The sequence below is a fragment of the Sander lucioperca genome, chromosome 3 (assembly GCF_008315115.2).
Source record: "Sander lucioperca isolate FBNREF2018 chromosome 3, SLUC_FBN_1.2, whole genome shotgun sequence".
Lineage (NCBI taxonomy): Eukaryota > Metazoa > Chordata > Actinopteri > Perciformes > Percidae > Sander > Sander lucioperca.
Genome location: NC_050175.1, coordinates 18,050,098 through 18,073,239, shown reverse-complemented (window position 1 = coordinate 18,073,239; position 23,142 = coordinate 18,050,098). Strand labels below are relative to the sequence as shown.

Below are 23,142 nucleotides of genomic sequence, written 5' to 3'. Positions count from 1 at the left end.
GTGTGTGTGTGTGTGTGTGTGTGTGTGTGTGTGTGTGTGTAGGAGGGAGGGAGAGAGGTGGCGTTGTGCAGCAGCGTGGTGACGGCAGAGGGAAAACCGGCTGGACAGATTTGCGTTTACGCCTGATCTGCTTCTGGAGAGCGGGGCTGTGTGGGAAGGGAAAGGGAGCACCTGGCTCGACCGCTGTATCCCATCTCTTTTTATTGACAGTCTGATAAGCAGGGACCAAGCCGTGCGGTTTCCAGCGCGGATGTCGAGCACCCTGCTGCGTTGCACAGTATCAAGGCCTCTTAATGGCTGTCCCTCCAAATAATGACCCAAACACAGCCAGTCCTGACTGGCCCGTACCTGCGCTGCCCCGGTCTCTTCCTGAGAGACAGGCGGCGGCGTGGTTGCCCATTTACTCACCGCCTTGTTCAAATTGACACAAACATCAGAGGTTGTGAAATAGGATTCGAGGCTTTTAGCCCGCCTTAGTAAAAGGGAAGCTAAGCCCCATTAGGACAACTTTATAGGGCTGTAGAAAAACAGCCTTCAGTTGTCTCCGACATAATTTATGTTTATGATTACAATTTGAAATGCTTAAAACAAAACTGTACTAGGATAACACCAGAGCTTTGGGGATGTGTCTAGGCCTACTGTACTGTCATGAGGAACAGCGAAAGGCATTTTTATAGGTCTATTGATTGAGACTTGCCTGCACCTGTGCTGTCCACACCTGTTGCACACTGAGCATGCCCAGATTAAAAAAATATATATACACAAAAACAAAAAACACAACACAACTATCTACTTGCTCATGTCTTATTACCATTATAGTCAGTAGCAGCTATTAAGTCCTACTGACTAAATCAATTGTGGTGATGGTTACGTTTTCATACATTTAAAGTTACATTAAATATCTCGCAAAAACTCCATGTAAAGCTTTAAAACTTAAAAAAAGCTTACCAGTCAATGCATACAAGCCATGTTGCATGATGTTTGCATAGAATGAAACATGTATTTTACTAATCTATTTTCAGCTCACGAACCTCCATGTATGACTTGTATTCCTAAAATCACTGGACACCTTGTTTTGTTTTTTTGCGAAATCGTCCTTTAATCTGGCACAACAGGGGACACTGTGGAATAAAAAAAGTAAAATAAGATCAACTTAAATTAAAAGATAAACCAGGACGTTCCCCAGCAGAGTGATATGTTAGCTGTTAGTCCCTGCGCACAGCACACACTGGGACAGTAAACAGGCCGGTGTGCGCCACATGTAGCCTATGCTACCTTGTGCACTTCCCCATTCTGTGCTCTGTGTCCTGTCCAAGATATGACGTCGACCCGTCGCTCTAGCCAATCACTGCCAACTTGAGGCGGATGCTGAAGGGAAAGTTGCTGGTAAGAGCTGCAGATTTTTTTTCCCACTCTCATTGACATTTCAACTCCAAGACGGATCCAAAGGTAGATAGATTTTAATCGGGACCTATAAGTTTCTGTCGCTGTGACTCAGAGGAGAGATCCAGGGAGGGAAGAAGCAACTTTTTACGCACAGGATACCGGTCAGACACAGCTACTGCCTTTCATCCGGTGAGTTTGGACGGACAATATTTGAATTTCTTTTTAATATTTAAAGCCCTGATACTGTTGAAATTCTCCTTTTGAGAATATCTTAATACTGCAAATGTGCGAACTCGGTCCGATCTCCTAAGACTTGAGAGAAAATGTAAAGCAGAAGCTTGCATGTAGATTGATTATAAGCATGAGGCATGGGCAAAGTTAGGTAAAATTACGGGTTACGTGCTTGCACGTTTCTCTGTGTAGCCTACAGGAGGTGTGCACCCACACAACGTTGAACACAGCGAGCTGACTTCGTTTTTGTTGTCATCTATATCACACACACATAGCGTGTAATTAGCGATCTTCACTGAGGAATTAAGCGCACGTCACTCCTTTAAAAAATGTGAGCTTTACTCCTGGGGACAATTAAAGGCTTCGACCTGTACAGTAAATTGAATGTGTATGGGGATCTATTCAGCCCTGCTCCATCCATCAGCGCGGTGGAAATGGCGCTGTCCATCAGCGAAATATTTTTAGTTTGGCTGCGTTTCCTCATCGCGCTGCAATCCATGTGCGATCTTTGGAGAAAAAACTTAATATGTTGGCTTAAATGTTGAGTTAAAAAAGTTATTGGTCGTGTTGTAAAATACATTTTCTAAATGTTGGCTGTAATTAGCAAAAAAGAGGGAATGTCAACTTTCCAAGTACAACTAAGATTGCAGGGAAATGACGTGTGCGCCCTGAGGGGTCTGAGATTGATTTGGGTTCATAAAAAGCCTGGCCTGGCCCTTGTATTTATATTTGTATTTATGTGTTTTTTTTTAAATTTCTATTTCAATCCCAACTCCAATAAGATGAGCTTCCATGTGTTTATTTTATTTTTTTCCCCACAAAAAAAAGATAAAGCTACAATCTGATTTCCAAACAGTAGCTGGGAGACTTTGAATGTCTCAGGTCCAGGCTCGTGTATGTTTGGGTCCGTGTTTCTTTCTGTCACGCTTGCCGAGCAGCGCTGTGACACCATTAGCCCCGGTGTTTATCCCAGCCTTCAGCCTTTTGCCAGGAGACTTCCGTGGACTATACACTTTCTGTGGGCTGCACAACCAATCATAGATCCTCTCCTTGTCTCTCTACAAACTTCAAAGATCGTGCACTATGGATTAGTTAAATCAAAACTACATTTGCATGAGTGTATTTATCCCTCAACACCCTGCCAGGAGGAGGAGCGTGCACCCTAATTCAGCTCAAAATACAGTAGGCCTATTATAGGCATGTAGACCTTTATTGTGATGGAACATGTTTTAAAAGCGCCTATAAAGCAGATGCTTGTTAGGCCTTTAGAAAAGCAGAATAAGGACCATCTGCAAACATTTAAATTGTTCCTAATGGAGTTATGTTTCCTTACATTTTTGCTTGATGTGCTGAGAAATTAGTAGACATTAATAAAGTTATCTTTTCCTGGACGCGCTCCATGTGCAGCAGGGTTTAACAAATATAAAAAGAACTGCGAAAAAGTCAAACAAGGATGTGATTGTTTGATTATTGTTGACATAACTGCACATTGTAAAAGTGCAAATAATGTATGCAAATAAACCAGCGATGTCCTCATGAATCTCTTCACAGAGAATGAATCTGACAATCCGAGGCTGTTTGATGAATGACAGGTCATCTCAACAACAATACATCTTAGAAATTCAGGTCGACATTTGTAGTGATTATTGAGATTACACAATGAACAACACCAGTAAAAAAATAAAATAAAATAATAATAATAATAATAATAATAATAATAATAAAAATAATTATTGCAGGTTCATTTTGATTTGACAAAAAAAAAAATTATATTACTGTTTTTTAACCTAAAATTATTTTTTTATACTAACCGTCAATCCGTCATAACCAAATAGCCAATTATATTATCAGAAACTGACTGTCACAATTATCAGCTAATAAGTAATAATTACCGTCATCAACAATAACAATAGTAGAAATAATAAAACAATAGTAGAAATAATAATAATCATGATATATGATGTATGATATTGGATTTAATTATTTGCTCAACAGTGCATGAAGCAGGTGTAACAAAATGTGAGGCCTATAAATGACCCCTTATGAGAAGCAGGTAGAGTTGGGATGTGTAGGAGATAATAACAGTTACACAGGATGTATAAAATGCAGCCAGCAGTTTCCTGAAACAAATCAAAACAGGATTTGGTGTTGTTACTTCCTAAAGGAATAACTAACTCCTATTAAAATTAAGGGGATGTAGATCAATGCTCCAGTTTTGCTTTTAAAAATCTACATGGATCAGAGGGATTCAGCTAAGCCATCTTTTTATTACTACTAAAATCTTGAAACAATCTTGTAACATGTTCTAATAGACCTCCCCAAATGTCCTGATATATAAAAGGTGAGTGAACTATGACCTCCATGGGGGATCATCACAAAGGCAAACAAGTATTAGTGAATAAAAAAACCACACAAATGAAATAAATAAAAACAATTGGAAGCACTATTCCACCAGTTTTACACATGATGAATTTATCTCGTATAAATGTGCATCAGCCTGTAAAGGGTAAATCCCAAATAAGAACTAAATTAGGGGGGGGAGGGGTTTACCCTGCACTATCATCCTTCTCCCTATCTAAAAACAATGTCACTGTTTTACACTGCAGCTCCCTCCCCTTATGTTTGTCTTTCTTTCTTTCTTTCTTCCTTTTTTTTGCATTTAAAAGTTTCTAGATGTGTACGAATACCACATTGCCTCAGGGGGAAATAGCGACCAGATTAGGTTTTCTTTTCAAGGCCTGTGGCATTAGTTGCTGCTAATCCGAATTGGGCTAATTGCTTTCCCAACATCAGCCTATCCCGTTTTTTTACAGACTTCCACACAATCCAGACTATACTTTGCAAAACAGAAAAAAATATACATGACAAATATTTTATAATAGAGTTGTTGCTGAGAAAGATGGCCTACTTGGCATGCGAGTGAAGGTTGTAAAAAAAAAAAAAAAAAAAAAAAAAAACAGAAATCTGGAGACGAATTAGCTCTTGGAGCGGATTTACAGCTTAACCAAAGAAATCAATAACCTACTGGAGGTATTGTTTCCAAAGAAAACTACTTGACACACTCATCAGGGAATCTGTCTTTTCAGCGAGGGCAGGTTTAGTGGTGTGAATTTTTGACAGCTGCAGTCTGTGACAAATGAGTGGCAATAACATTTGCACTACAAAGGTAGGCTATAACCAGTAGTATTTTGTATACTATTATTTTTTTCTATTTTGTATTTGAAATACATGGGATGGAGGCTTTTTATTGCAATTGAGATCACATTTCTAACATTTAATTGAACGAGATCTTGCATGTTTATCAGCAAACATATTTACACAATTGAGCTCAGCTTAAGTGTCCAAATCAGAAAATGAAATACTCTGTTATGACGTTTGGCTGTGGTTTAGGTGCCACAGCTCTGATGCAGCTGTCTAAGCCAACATGCACTTGCTGACTGACATGAGGATGCATATAGTTTAGTAAACACTGCAGGAGTTCAGACTCCTCGTTGGTCCTGTTATCAACTCTCTATTGTACTATTTTAGTGTTAAGTTTAATTCAAGTGCATTTAAAAGAAATTAATTTCCCAAAAAGTTATTTCTGAATATTAATGATCAATGTTGTTTGAAAGTTTGACTCCACCTTCAGCGTGTCCAGTCTTTCAGGTTTACAGTAAATCATAACCAACACGAGGTCCCCTCATTGCACAAACTCCTATCGGGTGGGGGTGACTGGTTGGGGGGGTCTAATGTTTGTGGTCTAATGCATGTCTAATAGGGGGGTCCTTGACGTGAAAATGTTTGGGAACCCCCCTTAGCTGATATAAGCTGCGGCCATTCATGGTAGGCCTATAGGCTGAGCCACCAGTCTAAGTGAGTAGAAACAATGCAGGAAGGAGAAACAGATGAATGTGCTCGTTTAGTTTACGGGTTGTTTGATGAAGGAGTATTGGCCAAAGTGTTGTTCCTCACTGCGGGACCCTCGGTGACAGTTTGAGCCGGTCCTCTCAGCTCATTATCTCGCCGGCCCACTGAGGGCCCCATTCAAGCCGGGCAGTCCCTCTTTCTGTCTCTCCCCCCTTCCTCCCTCCTTCTCCCTCCCTGCCTCTCACCCTCTCTCTCTCTGGCAGCGTCGTTTGTCTACTCATTGAACCCATAGTCAGGAATGCGATGGTTGTTAGGGAGCCCTCTTTCACCTCCGAAGTGTTTTATTGATGAGCTCTGACTTCTCCTACTTTTTCACATGTCAAAGAAAGTCAAGTGTAGGCCTCCATGACTTCATTTCATGGTCTCCAATCCAAAAAAAAGAAGCAATTTCTCTCCCCTCCCCCTGCTTATGTCTAACCCTCTACTCTCTCTCTCTCTCTCTCTCTCTCTCTCTCTCTCTCTCTCTCTCTCTCTCTCTCTCTCTCGTTGCCCTTTCATGCACCCCCTTTTCTGCTTTAGTTTGGCTTCCACATCCATACAACCCTCATTCTCTTCCCTTCGGTTCTCCTCCTTTTGGAGTGAGCGACGGGGCTCCTCAGTGCTGAGACTGGTGCTGCCCAAAGCTCCGAGTGTATGCTCAAACACGGGCGCAGAGGGGTTGCTTTTGGGTGCGTTGAGGTGTGCGTTAATAGCCAGTCATTCAACCAGCGCAGTTTGGGAGCGTGTGGCCATGGCTACACAGTCATTTGCTTTACTTTATTTACGCGTGCTATTTGCTGTCAGGTCGCAGGAGTGACGTCGCCGTGCCTCGCAAATGTGTCCATAAAAAGCACCGGAGCTTGCCTAAAGGCTGCACTCTTTACGCATGGTGTTCTTGTTGACAGGAGGGGTAAGGCTATTCAGGGGAAGTTGATACCCAAAAGAATCAACAAAAGCACGTGGTGATTTTTGATTGTTTTTAGTGAGGGAAGGAGGGCCGTGCCATTTTCAAATGCAAAAGATTTCCAAAGTATCCTCTCATTTGGAGCGTTTTGTTAAAAATACACACACACAACTTTCACAAACTCAGCTGCACTTTGCAGCACCAGAGGTCTCCTTCTCAGGGATGTTTTGGGGGCTTTCATTTCCTATTTTAGAGCAACATAGAGTTAATTCCTGTGTTAAGATGATTTACGTCTGTGTGCTTTAAATTCAGTAAGAAAGCAAAGCTAATGCAAGTTATTTGAACATTTTGTATTTTGGAAAATTGTGGTCAGTGATGATAACCACCTGCAGGTCTACACGTGAATGCAAAAAAAAAAGAAAAAAAAAGAACACAAAACCTGTCTCCAAACTTTTCAAAAATAACATCATTATAACATGCGTCTATATAACATTAATAGCATCTGTAGAGCATCGGCTGCTTTATAAAAAGCACGCTGCAGCTCTTTGTAATTTTCATTTGGTGTTATGAGCTCAGGCGTTCACGTGTGCTGCTGCTCCACTGCTACTTTCCGTCCCCCTTGCAGCACTAGTTAGCCTCAGGTTGGAGCTGCCTAAGATTTCCTGCGCGGACCCAATTCAGCCTGGAAGAATAGAGCCTTCCGACCAATGGGCATTTCCGAGGCAGTTGCTTTGCAATAGGGCAATATTCAGCAAAGAGAGCGCAGGGTATTTGCATGCGTGGGCTGATTAGTGGGTTGGGAAGACTCGCTCTCTCTCTCTCTCTCTCTCTCTCTCTCTCTCTCTCTCTCTCGCTCTCGCGCGCGCGCTGTCGCTGTGACTCGGCCCCGTTTCCCGCTTTGGCTGTGGTGCAGGGGGAAGTGTTTATATGGGGGATGATGACAGAGGTCGGGTCGCGCTAATGGGCCAGTGAAGAGCGGCGGAGGGAGGCGAGGCGCACACAGCAGACCAGGAACACATACATTAATACACTTGTTCCATCACCAATCAGCATAGGTGTGTTCATTCTCTTACCCCCACCTCCTTCTACCACCACCACCACCACCACTCTCCCTCCCTCCTTCCCTCCCCCCTTCTCTCTCTCTCTCTCTCTCTCTCTCTTTCTCTTCCCCACTCTCCCTCTTTCCGACTCTCTCATTCGCTCTCTCACACGCCAGCGCACATCCTCGCCAAACTCCGTGCGTCCTGACATCTGAGTTCACTGTCAATCTCTGTCCCCTTCGCAGGGATATCCCCTCCGTCTCCGCCGAAGACCACTGGAAACTAATTTTTCCTCTTCTAAACTTCCCGAGAAAGACTGATCCTGGTCGGCTTTTTTGCTCTTTCTGTGGTGTGGAGAACTAGGCTGTAGCCTATAGTTTACCAAGGACTTTGACAACTACGCAGGATGCCCCAAAAAGGTAAGATCCTGACTTAAAGTTTGTCTGTTCTGTTTAATTCTGATTTTTTTTTAAATTGTAATTATTATTATTATTATTATTATTATTATTATTATTATTATTATTATTATTTTATCATTAATTATTTTAACAATAATTATTATATGAATTCGTGTATTATTATTATTGTTATTATAATTATTATTATAGGTGATTTATTCTCGGCTGTAGGTTGAGGTTCAGCGGTGAGGTTGTGGGTGTTTTATCGTTTGGACTGTGCAGCCTGTCTTCTGACTGGACTCTCAAAAGTGCGAACAGCCTTTAGCGCCTCTGTCTGCTTTATCTGCTCGGTTTTGTTGGGGTGTTTAGGCCTACGGATAGCTTACCGCTTATTTATGACAGTAAAGAGTAAAAAGTCACGTTGGGCCAGGACAGTGATCATCGTGGAGAATGGGGCGCAATGACCCGTTGAGGAAAGGTGTCAGATTGATTCATGCAGGCGAGTCACCCAAGCGCCTTCTACAACAAAAAAAAAAAAAAGAAGCTCCATGAAGCACTTGGGGAGGAGGCCAGTGTTAGCGTGTTAGTGTGCAACTTTCCCCATTTGTTCTTAGCTGTTTCCCTTAATGGCAGCGAGTTCAACTACTTTAACATTTTAGCAGTTAGGCTGTGTAGCATTTTAAAATAGTCAGACACTCTTTGACAGGCATATCAGCCTATAATAGTAGGCTAAATAATATTTTAAATAATTCCATACATGTAATGAAACACTAAATATGGATGCAAATTGCTACTGCTTTTAAACAATGTTGTCAAACAGGTGGACAAATTAGTAAAATAAAGCAGGTGTATTCATTAACTGTAAGTATGCATTTTTATTTTTTAATTATGAAGATAAATTCAGCATAATTCATCTTAAAAATATAATACAATTTAAAAAGACTGTATAGCAAAAACATACTAGTATGGCACAATGATATGTTACCATACACTATGTTGGTGGTTAAAGCTGTTGGTACATGCATGGTAATAACTAATTCACTAACTCTTCTGTAATCTGTAGCCTAACACATTTTTAAAGTTATGTTGCGTATTTTGATACAGGCTATATATTTTCTGTTAGCCTGCAACTTGCACCGGGGCCGTTATATTGAAGGCCTACATGCACTATTTCTGCATATGAATGTTGTGAGCGCGGCCACAATAAAACATGTTGAATTAGGACATTGTTGTTACGGATTACTAAAGGAAAAGAAATGCAGATTAGATCGTAGTTAACCTCGGAAACAACAACGTTTGAGCTTTCGACCTTAAATAAATGATTAACCACTTGGACCTTACAAGGCTAAAAGCTACTGAGTGCAGTGCATTCTCAGGCTGGTCAGGCTTACATAGGCTGCTTTTATTTTATTTGTTATTATTCCACCTTAAATCATGACATTAGGCCAATGACAATAATACTGTCTGAATTAGTAAATGGTTGTTTTGATAATTTCAGGTTATGCTAAATAGGCTAACTCAGGCTATGTGGGCCAGTGTGATGGAATCTGAATTTGATTAATGCAGCCTATTTGTTAAACATGAAAGAAAGCTACAATCTAAATGCAATGGCGGCCCTGCGTGCATCCCCACAAACTAGCATTGGACTAAACACAGTATGTTATATACGTCGCTATCAGGCCATTTTGCTCTGCCCACAACACAACTTTGCATGGAGGGAGAAAACGAAAACTTCAGACTTCTCCCTCCCTGGCCCCCTTTTTATCTGTCCCCCCAGTCAATAGCTTCTTTAATGCATTTGTCTTTTCCAATTGAGCGCCCTACTGCGCTGTTGTGTCTTTAAACCCGCTTTACAACCCACACCAGCAGCACGAAATAACCACCAAATATTTGTAACAAGAAATTACTTTTTAAATTTTTTCTATAAAAGCAGGGCCAACAAAACACACATTCACGCACCAGCGGCACCGGGGTCACGGTCGTGTGTGTGTGTATGTGAATGTGTTATGTGTGTGAGAGGGTGTGTGAATGGTCCCGGAGGGGGTGGATGCATGCCTCCGGCTCTTTGTATTAATCTGAACTTGTTGGTGTGTTTAGTGGGGAAGCTGTGTTTCTAGTCGCGAAGGCCGAGTTTTCGCCCCGGGTTTGAGACATACGGAGGCAGAAAAGGGGGTGCATTGTTGGGAGTCCAGCAGGCTTTGTACACCAGCTTTGTACCCCCTCCTGGTCTGGACTTTTACAGAGCAGTGAGGCGAGGCAGACAACGTGTGTCACTGTACAGTTTCCACGATAGACTCCACAAGAAGAGGGTTATCAAGTTTAAAAAACAGAACAAAACAATTTGATTGCCTCTTGCTGAGAAGATGAGGGCTGATTGCTTTATAAGCCTTGAATGGAATAGTGCTGTTAAAGAGTTATAGGCCCAACATCACGCCAAGGCTGTTAGTTTGAATGCATTTTGAGTGCTGTAGGAAACATACCTAACAGAGATAATAATCATAAATAATCTTGTACCGCCTCAATTTTTATTTATTTGCTTGGCAGCAACATTTAGGTTAATTGTAAATGTAGGGCACAAATAAAGATACAGTAAGTGCATCAGTATAGCTGTGGCTGTGCTAATGTGTTGTTTTGCTTTGTCCTATAGGGAGACATTAAGTAGTGAAAACGGCAGATGATTGACTAAATTGTTATAGAGTGGACAGTCAACTCTGTTTCCAGGCAAGTTTAATTAAAATACATACATACACTGAGGATGTGAAAATTCATTATGCATCAATAATGTTTTAAGCACAAAGATCCGCAAACATTCTAATCGAACGATGAGATGAGAAACTTTATTAAAAAAAAAAAAAAAAAAATGTTGCAAATAATTTGACAGTGAAAAAAGATGTGCACATGATACTAACCAGCTTTGTTTTTTTCCTTGTGACGCGTAGAATACCACAACCAAGCCACGTGGGAGTCTGGCGTAGCCTCAATGATGCAGAACAGTAAGTTGTTTTCATATTTATTTAGTTTTTGAAACTTTTGATTACAACCGCAAGTTCTAATGTGGTTGAACACCCACTGACATTATGCACTGGTTGTTATAGCAATAACTTAAAGAACACTTTATGTAGGAAATGTATGTGCAGGCATACATTTACATGCCTTTGAGGTGCAGGGGCGAACTATTCTCAGTTATTTGATGGCCGTTTCATTGCTGTTAATTTATTTTTTGCAATGATAGGTAGAGAAGTTATTATTGAACAAGTTAATCACACGTCGTCCTTCTCCAGAGAGAGAGAGAGAGAGAGAGAGAGAGAGAGAGAGAGAGAGAGAGAGAGAGAGAGAGAGAGAGAGAGAGAGGGAGATGAGAGGGGGTTGGGTTGAGAGGGAGACTTTTGTTTCTGCTTGAGTTGGTATTAAATAATTGCACAGCCGTCTGCATTAGCGTTAGAGCTGGCTGCCAGGCTGCATACAAGATTAGCTGCGTAGAGAAGAGCCCTGCATGAAACATGAGGAATAGCAATAATGTCTTATGTAGATTAGTCCATATTCTTCACGGACAGACAGCATGAACTAGAAAGAAAATGCTCATATTATAACCGCAGGCCTCACTGTTTGGTGCAGGCTGAATTTACAGCGGAAGATAAATATTAACAACCATATTGTCGTGGGTGCCAATCAAAAAACATGGTACATGAAGTTTCTTATAGGCCTTAAAGTGGCCTACATGAGTTGAATATCTGTCTTGTTCCTGGTGTGTGTTGAAACCAAAAAGGATAAACATGAAACATTTTCTCTCTTGCTGCTGGACAAGAGGTGTATGACATCTGTGATGAAGGTGTGTGGGATGATTTTATTTTATTATTCTCCATATACCTTGATGACGTGTCTGTGCTGTAATCTGTGCGCATTAGTAAAAAAAAATGTTAGAATCCAATGTTGGACAGCTGGATTGTTTGGTGTGATTCATAATTAAAGTGACCTGTGATGAAAACCAAAAATACTTTTACAAACTGCTTGCATTCGAGTCTTATTTTATAGCTACTGTGATTTAAAAAAAAAAAAAATATTTTTTATGATTTTTTATTTTTGCTTGCCAGTGTTCCATTGTAGAGATGATGGGGCCTTATCAAAGCTGTGTACAATGCTTTGCAGCGGATTGATGATAATGGGATGCTCCCCTGGCTTGTGATGTCTGTTGCGAATTGCTGAGGACATATCATTGGGCCCGGCCCTTTGGGTTGTCTAAAGGTCGCGACGGCCTCGGTGGCTTTTGTGCTAATAACTCCTGGGTGTATGTGGTGGGGAGCGTCCAAATTGACACCATATGTTTTCCTATTAGTTGACTTGCAATAGAATACAAGGCGCATAATCAGCGCCTGCGGGCGAGAACGACTCTGGGCACTTTAGGGAATTGTGTCATGATTAAGACTTAACCTTGGGAGTGTTTGATTTTTATGTGATGTGCTTATCTGACGAGTTTTATCGATCCGGAGGATTTATATGATAGCTATAAATCAAAGGTGACGGAGCAGCCTACGAGAACCCGCAGAGCAGGACTACTTAATGCGAGTAGGCCAATTTCAGCGTAAGAAGTCTATTAATTCCACTTAATCCTGGAATTACCAAAGAGCAAGAGGGATGATAATGGATTTACTATCAATCAGATCCACGCTGGAAGATTATTACACATAGCGGCCAAAGGGTTATGTTATTCCATTTAGCAGGTTTATTTTCACTTAGCTGTAGCCTACACAGCCCCCCTTTTGATCATTTAGCCTATATAAAATTAAGTCTGCAGTTTAAAGCAGAGTCCTGTGACATATTTCAGAGCAAAGACGCCTACCGATTGCACACAACAGGACTAACAGTGGCTGTGAGCATTTGTTGTCAAATACAAACAAGGGGAGAAACTGCATGTCACTTTTAATATGTTAAGAATCCAGGCGCGCCCTCGTTTCTGTGACCGCGCGTAGCCCCTGGCCACCTTAAAACGAAGTCTCCCTCGGAGGGTAAACGAGTAGCGTCCAATTTTGTCTGAGTGATATCCAAATGCAGACAGAAAGGGTCGTTTTATCATGCTACTATTTGTCGTGACGATGCGATTTTCAAAAGCAGAGCGGTGTCATAAAGTGACATGCCTGCCACAAGTGCTCCAACTGATCTTTTCAATTAGCCTCCCATGCATGATCCGAGGCGACTTCCGCCTATTTCCAGAAATTAAGCTCAAACTTGACGTGCAGCTAGCTTTATTTTAAAGACAAATGTCAGGCAGGCTCATCATATTTTCCCCCTCTTCTATATTTGGAGCTTATTTATTGCTAAGGAGCCTCTGCTCCCGGAGTCAATGTACCGGGCGGCAGCGCAGGGGAAGGGAGCGGAGAAACAGAGAGCAGCTCAGGCACTCCGGGGAGTCAGCTCTCCCATTTGGCTTCAGGTTTGCCGGTTTATTCTGTGCTTAAGAGAAATACCATCGAATAATTTAGGAATAATTTCCAAAAAGCAATCTTTTTTTAGACAATAACCAATCATAAAACATGTTATTTTAGAGCTAGTATGTGGTGTCTGTCTTATTGATGCGTAATTATTGTGTGTTTTGAAGGACTAATGGTAGAAGGAACTTGTCGATTTAAAGTCACTTTCGGAAAAAGCGATGCTTTTGAATGAAGTCTAATTTAACACATTGTTTCAGATTCTAGTATTTTATGTGATTGTCGGTGCTGCTGGTTATTATTTTGAGGATAGTTTATGAGTGAGGTGCTGGTGTTGTTGATGCGCAGCTGCATGAGTGGATGGATACCGGTGCGCCTGTTTTAATACCGAAGTTGCTGGTTTGCTAAAAGGTTGCTGGAGTTTCCTCGGGGCAAAAGACCGACTGAGTTGATCATATATTATATGAAATAACCCATATTGAGATGTTATGATTTAGTTTATGTGAGGCTTTTGTCGTTTAATCCATGTTCTGCACGTTACTGAATAACTGCGCAATGTTTGTCTTCAGAGGAGAATATACCGAGCGGTGTAACCGTTTCTTAAAACTATTGTTTTATCAGTGCACTTCGGTTTTAATTTTTTTTTTTGAAAAAATGACATCAACTGCAATAACCCCTCTGTACATATGCTGTCTTCGTGTTTCATCTTTAACTCGGCTATCCTGAGCGCTTAAACCATTCTCCTCTCCATTAAATGAAACTCATTTGCTTTATCACCTATGTTTTCAGTTATAATACGATGTGATGACTGATGCTTTTGTCTCCACGTAGGTCACAGTGGCGTAAACCAGCTTGGTGGTGTGTTTGTTAATGGTAGACCGCTGCCGGATTCCACCAGGCAGAAAATAGTTGAACTTGCTCACAGTGGTGCTCGACCCTGCGACATCTCCAGGATACTGCAGGTGACAATCACACTCCTTTTTGAACAGAAAACAGGTTTTATGCATACTTTTTTTTTTCAAAGGACACAGACTGCTTTTATTTAAGCAAACTATGAAAGACATAACGGTATGCTTTTCATATTAAATCCATGTTTCCTGTAGCCTAAATGATGCATGTTATGGTTGTTTTTAAGTAAGTAAAATTATGATACATCATTCCGTTTACTGGAAATGTAATAAGGCCGACAAAATCTGCCTGCTCTCATAAAGAATACATATTTTTTTAAGAAATGCCTAATATACAATTCAAGGCATATTTTTTGTGTTTATAGACCCATGATGAAGTCCAAGTGCTGGACAGTGAAAAGGTGATAATTATTTGACGCTATCTTAGAAATTCCGTTAATAGTCGTAAATAATGTATGTGAATTGTGTCTTTTGTTTTCTATACAGGTATCCAACGGCTGCGTAAGCAAGATCCTGGGCCGCTATTATGAAACTGGCTCCATAAGACCGAGAGCAATAGGCGGCAGCAAGCCCAGGGTTGCCACTCCAGAGGTGGTCGCGAAAATCGCGCAGTACAAGCGGGAGTGTCCGTCTATCTTCGCGTGGGAGATCCGTGACAGACTTCTGTCGGAAGGGATCTGCACCAACGACAATATACCCAGTGTAAGTGCACTGACTGTAAGTTATGTGCATGATTTAATTTGCCACATGAAATGACTTTTTTTTCTCATGCAGTGGAGGAAAAGGAGATGGGCAACTAACCATTCAGTCTTATTAAATACACTGTGTGCGGCGCGCATTATGTGATCACCCAAACATACAGTCAATTAGAAGGAGCTCGCTGTCCATTTGTGCGCTTTGCAGGAACATCTTCCTGTGCACATTTATTATGATTTTAAGATGTGTGTATGTGTAGAAACACACTGATGGTGCTCCATCTAATATTTACTTTTATCATATGTAATTTGTCATTCAGGTGTCATCGATTAACAGAGTCCTCCGCAACCTGGCTAGTGAAAAGCAACAGATGGGCGCAGATGGCATGTATGACAAGCTGAGAATGCTCAACGGTCAGACAGGAACTTGGGGGACCCGGCCCGGCTGGTACCCCGGAACATCAGTGCCAGGGCAGCCCAACCAAGGTGAGCCTCATTATCACATAGTGGCAATAAAGACACCTTGACGCGTGCACGTTTGTATCAAAAAAGGATACAGCCGCTCGGTCTCTCATGTATGGTCAATCACAAAAAAAATATTTTGAAGGTGATAAATTAGGATAACTGTAAACTCATACACATAAATTCTCATTTTTGAGTATGAATAGTTTTACAGCTTACTATTCCAGTGGTTCCGGTCTACGACCCTGTTCGCAGGAAGGTATAGTATAGGCATGCTTTGATGCCCAGAACAAGACCCCCAATTAAGACTAGTCGATTAGAGGAAGCCATAGGCCATGCATGCAGTCTGAATGCCTCCACTGTCCCAGACATGGATGTGCGTGACAGCGGCTTGTCCTTTCAGCAGAGGTGTCCACCCAACAGCCTGCATTTTCCTCCCCTCCTGATGGGGAGCAGAGCCGGGGAGCTGTGTGCGGGGATATTAGTACAAAGGAATGTTTTCCTTCACACGCAATGATTGGTTATGGGAACGGTCCGCACTACGTGTAATTGCTCATTAGAGAAGGCTTTGTCTCTCATTATGGCAACATGCAGGAGTGTGGAGATGGTAAGGCTGCTGTGGAAATGTTCCACTTCAGAGGGTTAGCTGTCGGCCTACTGCAGGCCAAACACGTTTTCTTATTGGAAGCACCACCTTACGCTTACGCTGCTTCTTAAATATGCATTCATCAAACAAGTCTTACGATGAGGCATTGAGTCTGACTAATATGCATCAGAAATGGGAAATACAAGTGCTATATGGAATTCAGTCGTTGCAAATCATTATTTGCATTTGTGTGATGACCATTTGGTCACGTGGGGCTGGTATCAACAAGCAGGCAAACGGAAACGAACAAATAAACAGCTAGCCTAAATGATTAACTTTATTTTGGAATCATAATAACATTATTATTATTATTATTATTATTATTATTATTATTATTATTATTATTATTATTATTATTATTGTTATTGTTATTGTTATTATTATTATTATTATTATTATTATTATTATTATTATTATTATTTTACATAAGTAATATCCTACCTTTTTAGTTTTTACTGTGGTCACAGCATTATATTTATTATAACATTATTATGATAACACCAGAAATAACACTACTAACAATATTAGTAATATTATCATTAATAATAATAATAATAATAATAATAATAATAATAATAATAATAATAATAATAATAATAATAATGTTAGTTATTGTGTTTTTAATTCAATGACTTTTTAAGTAAAGCAATTGTCTGAGGGGAACGAAAATATGTTATCCATCCGACAGCCGAGTAAGCAGATATAATGGCTACATGGAGAGTGACAGGCCCCCTAAAGAAGACAAGTCTATCCAAAAAGGATCGAATAAAAACTCCTCACCGATTTTGTCTTTTATCTCTTTATCATTCGCTGGCTATATGGCTCTAAATCCCGTCTATAGGATTTAGTCTCTCACTTTCTCTTTCAGTTCTAAGCGGTTTCTCAAGAGTGTTTTGATCCGGTCTCAGCAGCTGAAAGGTGCCGCAATTGGTTCGGTATCTCTTTTTTGCTGCTTTTCCGCCTCACTGGCCGAGACATCGTGATACTAAAGAATGAGTTTATTTCCCAGCGCTTTTATAAAGAAAACAAATCCCATCCTAGCGTCAGTGGGTCTGGCAGACGGATAAAAGCTGCACATTCACTCCTTTTTATGGATTATCCAGAGTGAAGAAACAAATAGCGCGGATACAAACTATTGGCCTGTAGAAGAATACTTTTGTCTATTTTGCAGCGAGGGAAATTGTCAAAAAAAAACAAAACATGTCGCATCAGGTTTTCCTCCAGTGAACCAAGACGTTCACATTTAGATACACTAAATATGTTTTCAGGCCTACAGCAAACATGTACAATTGCCTGTGAGCAAACGTGCAACTTTGCTTGAACTCACATGATGGAAACGCTTTAAAAAAATAATTTCTAACATCTTTCACACAAGACAAAAGAAAGTTTGCCCACCCAAACTTAACTTTTTGGGTGTGCATGTAACCCCTTTTTAGAGGGCTCAGAAGCCTAGTGCATGACTACACAGAGGCCGTGCTGCACCTGCTCCCACGGTGCAACAACCTCTTGTCCTTGAGCAAGGCGCTACTCACTAACTAGCCAATCCGGTTAAAACATAAACACAATATGCATACAAACAGCTGAATTCCCCTTCATGAGTTCAACCCATGGCTCCAGACAAACATCCGTGAGATATTACATAAACCACCCTCTTATCAACGCACCCCTGCTTACTTTCGCATTAACTTCTCGGTGTGATAATGATGTCCAACAACAAGACAGACATTAGTCGATAAGCCTCGCCCTGCAACTGAATAGATTGGCCTTATTTTGGTTGTTCAGGGGGTTGCATGCTCTCTCCTCACTCATTTGTTTCCAATTGAAGACAGAAATCCTGACTGGCGTGTAGCTGGCCGGGGGACGTGATTAATGATGGTAGTGGATAAGGGTTAACACACTGGACTCAAAGCTCTGTTGACTGGGATCCTCGTGCGCACAATGCCAAAGTACTATAGCCTGTGCGCCTCCAGAGAGAGAGGATCCTTTTGTCATCTCCTCCAATAGCCCCCCTCCCATATATTACACCCACCGAGGGCTCACTGCTCGTCCCTGGCTGTGTCCATAGTTTAATGGTTTCCCTTACTCCTGAAGGCATTGTATCAGTCTGAAAAGCGTCTTCTCCTATTCAAAAGTTGGTGGTCACCTCAATGGCTATGCCAACGCCCATATGGGAACGACCATTGAGGCATTGCTCTGCCCTAAAAAAGGGGCTAGAGAGTTTGGGGTTTTAATACATTTCATAGGCTCTGAAAAGAGGCTCGCCACATCTTGTCACATTTCTCTTAACCTTTTGAGAACACACGCCATTGTTGGGAAGCGATAAGTACGCGGAGCCTTTCCCTCGCCAGCCTGTTTTTCCCACAATATTTTATAAACAGTTTAACCGCTGAGCCTTTTTTTCACATTGTTCCTCTACACGCAGGCAGTCGCCTGTAATCTGGCAACATTAAGAAGAAACTGCAATGATTCCTCTGATTTTGAGTTTAATCAGCCATGATATGGGTTTTAATTTATGATGTTGCACCTCCGCAATCTGTACAATTAGCTGTATGCTAGGCCAATACAACACGAGACCCGCAAATTAATTATTCAATTAGCTTAATTGAATGTATATTTACCATCATGCTTTTTTTTGCAGATGGCTGCCAACAACAAGACGGCGCAGGAGAAAACACAAACTCCATCAGCTCGAACGGGGAGGATTCAGAGGAGACCCAGATGCGACTCCAGCTCAAGAGGAAACTACAGAGAAACCGCACGTCCTTCACACAGGAGCAGATTGAAGCACTGGAAAAAGGTCGAGCAATCAGTGATCTACCTTATTAATTTTTAACAACATCACTTTTTTTTTTTTTTTTTACAAAATGTTATTGTAATTCGTAAAATATAGCTACATACTTCTGGTTGTCTCATGTGAATTAGGAGAGCTACATTTTTTTATATTGTATAATAATAACAAGAATAACAAGCCTAATATCTGTCCGAGATGGCACAAAGCTTAGTCCATAGTTTCGGATTAAGGCACTTGACATACGTTTAGTCAACTAATAGCCCTGCAAAAATTAAATTACCCTCAACCTAATGCATTACGTAATAAGTAACCCTTTTGTTGTACGATTGTTTTCATTGCAGAATTTGAAAGAACTCATTATCCAGATGTTTTCGCACGAGAGAGACTAGCAGCGAAAATCGACCTGCCCGAAGCAAGAATACAAGTAAGTGATCAGAAGTTGTTTTTATTTCAATTTACTTAAAAAAAAAAAAGTGAGAGTTTTTAAAAGTTGCAACAACAAAAAAAAGTGCATGTAAGAAAACTAACAAGCAGCTTTCATTGCAGGTATGGTTCTCAAATAGAAGAGCAAAGTGGAGGCGAGAGGAGAAGCTGCGGAACCAGCGCCGGCAGGCCAACAACTCCTCCAGTCACATTCCCATCAGCAGCAGCTTTAGCACCAGCGTCTACCAGGCCATCCCACAGCCCACTACACCGGGTAGGTCCACCACAGCACAACACTTACAGGATACCCCCTTCCCCTAAAATAATATTAAAATAGAACTGATTTACTATAGTATTGCACAAATGCTGCATAGATCAATGTGTTACAATAGTCACACTGCATTATTACTGTAAACAACACATTTAAATGCCAATGGATTCAAGTCAGGCAGGGTCCATGTGAAATATTACTGAATATTATTATGTGACAGCCTGCAGATTAATATAAAAGGGGAAAAGAGGCCTCGAAGGCTGTGCGCTCTAGTTCACATGAAGAAGCACCGGTGGTTTCCTTTTGATGGATGATTGAGCAAAACTTCTCAGCTGACTATCTGTGTAATTACCGAATCAGGCACGAGGGCACACCGGCAGAGCTAAAGCTCATGCTCACAAGTCAATCACCTGAGAGACACACACTGTACAGTATGTGTCCGGGCCCATCAGCCTGTCAAATAAGGCGTCACCTCACGCATGTACTACTTAACACTAATGAGACGGTCTCTCACACTGGAGGACTGTGTGTGTGTGTGTGTGTGTGTGTGTGTGTGTGTGTGTGTGAGATTTCAGCAGGTTTTAAACACTTATTTTTTATTTTCATTCACAGTGTCTTTCACCTCAGGGTCAATGCTGGGTAGACCTGACTCTGCACTGGCAAACACCTACAGTGCGTTGCCCCCCATGCCCAGCTTTACCATGGCGAACAATCTACCTATGCAAGTAAGTAAAAGACTAATGCTCACTAGTCAATTATATCAAAGATATACCTTTTATCTGATATTCTATGATGACTTATATCATTTAAGGGTGGAATCAATAACACCATGAGTAATTTAAATTGTTTCCTGCCCAAACAAAAAATTTAGAGAATAGCTTTCTCAGAGAACTAAAATTATAAATTAAATCAAGACACTGCCTTACAGTATTACAGACTACAACTATGGTTGGCTAAGCTAATGTAACATTCTCTCCCCCCATCTATAGCCCAGCCAGACCTCCTCTTATTCCTGCATGCTGCCTACCAGTCCGCCTGTGAACGGGCGGAGCTACGACACATACACGCCCCCTCATATGCAGGCACATATGAACAGCCAATCAATGACCACTTCTGGTACCACCTCAACAGGTAGGCAGACAGTTCATTGTTTACCAACATGCTTGGGAATTAATCATAAACAGTGCACTCTTTGAAATATCTGCCACCTTTCCTGTAAATAAGGGGGTACTACATAGCCATCTTTGATTCATGATCTGTTGCAGCAACTTACCTTTTCCCCTCCATCTATTTGAGAAACTTCATGGTTTAAACGGATCAATATCTCTACATTCCACATCATTTTCCTTCTGCAGTCGCATTAAGCTCATTTCATCGCCACTCTACGCCATCGTGTCAACCCCACTACTCCAGCCCATAGTTTAGTTCCACCCCATTAGGATGCTTTTACTGAGAGCCATATATACCGGTTATAGTCATGAAGAGTTAATCATGCATAACCACATTTCCTCTGTGCTAAATTGCTAATTAATTTGATTAATTTGCTGTTCTACTCTCTCTGTTTAAATGCCATTGCCAAAGCCTCAATTTATCGAGCTTGCAAGCCTTTTACTGTGCAACCATGTGCAGAGCATTGTGACTCACTGCGGCTCCACTACTCGTCTACCCATTTACAAGCATTTAAACCACAATGCTCTGTGCCATGAGGCTAACTAGTGTTAGCTGTCACACTAACTGTGCATGGTGCATCCACTCATCTAATTTAGCGTGTTGACTTCTGTTTATATTTTATTTATTTTTTTACTTTTTTTTTTTTTTTTACTGACATCTTTCTCTTTTTGTCTCTGCAGGACTCATCTCTCCTGGAGTGTCTGTCCCTGTCCAAGTACCAGGGAGCGAGCCTGACATGTCTCAGTACTGGTCAAGACTACAGTAGAGAGAAGAGCTACTTCACCCTGTAACCACCCACTCCACCATCGCCCTCCGGCAGTGCTCCTCACACATACACGGCACAGGAGAGTAGAGAAGGCGAGAGAGGGTTGTGAAGAGGCAAAGGACAGGAGAGGAAAGGAGGAAAGAGAGAGAGAGAGAGAGACTCTGGGAGAGCCTTGGGACGTCTGGGCTTTGTGTTTCCAGTGGGACTGTGTGCTGTTCTGTAGCTCTAGGCACATTCAAACGAGGACTTGGAAGAGAGAACAACGATGGAAAGAGAAAAACAATGGACCTCTGTAAAGTGCCCGGTGTTACATTTTTATGGAACAAAAACTTATCTGTTTTTTTTTTTTTGTCTATTTCCAACTTCAGTCATTGTTTCCTTTTTCTCTGGTGTGTTAGTAAATGGCCATTTGTATGTTAATATGAAAAACCAAGATCAAGTACTGATAGATGGACTGCTAGAAAACCATGTTGGTCTTGTGTTTGTTTGAGAGAGGAGAAGCTGAGAGATTCTGCCATGACTATCTTTTGATCTGCTTATATCGAGACTTTCTACCAGCCTTTGCATGGTCTCTGGACGCTGTTGCATATCATTAAAGACGAAAAGCTGGAGGGAAGACTCTTACTGTGTCAAAAAAATACAACAACTATTTATTGGTCTTACTTCTTACGAATGGATATTTAGCAGAGGAAACTCAAACTCGATCCACCCACTGACGCTGTGGTCTTGACTCCCCTGACGTGGGCCTGTTTGCCGGCTTATTAAACACGGATCACTATCATCAGCTCAAAGTGTGCAAAGACGGCGCAACATGCGACACAACCTTGGACCTCTTGCTTCGGTGGTTGGATTGACTCTAGATTACCACGAAGAACATTAAATGTGGAAAACAGGTGTAAAAGAAAACCTGTAGTCTGTAAATGGTAGACTGCGTCTTCGATATAATCCAGTTTGTTTGTCAAAATGTAAAGTACTTGTCTTCCCTAGAAATCTTTTCTCCAAAAAGATTTCACCAATAAAGGTTGATTTCATTTATATCCCCGAGAATATTCTATAAATGTTCCATGCATCATGAAATAAATTTCTTTAGGGTCAGGTACAATTTGTCTCTTAGGTATAGTTGTATTATAGTGTCCTATGGTCAAAAAAAAAATTTGTGCAACTAGAAATATTTAATTCCTATAATTATGATTAAACATTGCTTGACAGAGTTTTAAACTTAAGTGTTTGGCAGTTGTTTACAAGTACATATCAGATTTAATCATTGTTGATTGTAAAACAGACCAAAGCCTTTGTATTTCATCTAGTACACAATGTTTTTTTTTTTTTTTTAAGATATTAGTCTTGTGTTGCAAAATTTTGTAAACACGTTCTGTTCGATTCTGTTCGATTACATTGGCTTCGAGTTCGTAAGACTGCAGTCGAACCCCGCAGTCCTTATTTATAATTGAAGACCATGGGAGGGTTTTTCTAGCATCATCTGTCATGCTCGTTTGAGTTTTGCATTTTTATTTCAGTGTGTACGTAGAACATGGACACACACTGGGTTTACGTCTGAGCAATGCTTCTGAGATAAAACGTCTACACGCTGTCTCTTAAATATTTCAATTTAATTTTATTTAAAATGGAGCTTTCTAAATGTATTTTGTGAAAACTATAAAACATTTTGTACAGTAAAATTGTGTCTTAAAGAAAGCCTTTTGCCTGTTCAATGCTGTGTCTTATACAGTGTCAATCTTT

At 40.9% G+C, this 23,142-nt stretch overlaps 1 protein-coding gene across 13 annotated transcripts; it reads left to right on the top strand.

The window, feature by feature from the left end:
- The first annotated feature begins 1,380 nt into the window (after positions 1-1,380).
- Positions 1,381-22,555, top strand: pax6b (paired box 6b). Of its 13 annotated transcripts, XM_035999404.1 has the most exons (15): positions 7,312-7,464; positions 7,695-7,868; positions 10,495-10,568; positions 10,787-10,840; positions 11,653-11,676; positions 14,102-14,232; positions 14,544-14,579; positions 14,665-14,880; positions 15,194-15,359; positions 18,620-18,778; positions 19,114-19,196; positions 19,319-19,469; positions 20,079-20,191; positions 20,456-20,597; positions 21,317-22,555. In XM_035999404.1, the coding sequence occupies exons 4-15, from the start codon at positions 10,828-10,830 to the stop codon at positions 21,400-21,402; spliced, it is 1,320 nt and encodes a 439-aa protein (XP_035855297.1). In that variant the 5' UTR covers positions 7,312-7,464; positions 7,695-7,868; positions 10,495-10,568; positions 10,787-10,827; the 3' UTR covers positions 21,403-22,555. The 13 variants fall into 13 exon arrangements, with proteins under 13 accessions (XP_031169937.1, XP_031169938.1, XP_031169929.1 ...); XM_031314069.2 differs by lacking the exons at positions 7,312-7,464; positions 10,495-10,568 and adding an exon at positions 1,382-1,575; XM_031314070.2 differs by lacking the exon at positions 10,495-10,568.
- The last annotated feature ends 587 nt before the right edge of the window (positions 22,556-23,142 follow it).

What these genes read in the sequence shown, in the direction of transcription:
- pax6b (XM_031314069.2), top strand. An exon ending in GTATGACATCTGTGATGAAG is followed by an intron (nt 11,677 to 14,101) that starts GTGTGTGGGATG and finishes GTCTCCACGTAG; the next exon opens with GTCACAGTGGCGTAAACCAG. An exon ending in CCCACAGCCCACTACACCGG is followed by an intron (nt 19,470 to 20,078) that starts GTAGGTCCACCA and finishes TTTCATTCACAG; the next exon opens with TGTCTTTCACCTCAGGGTCA.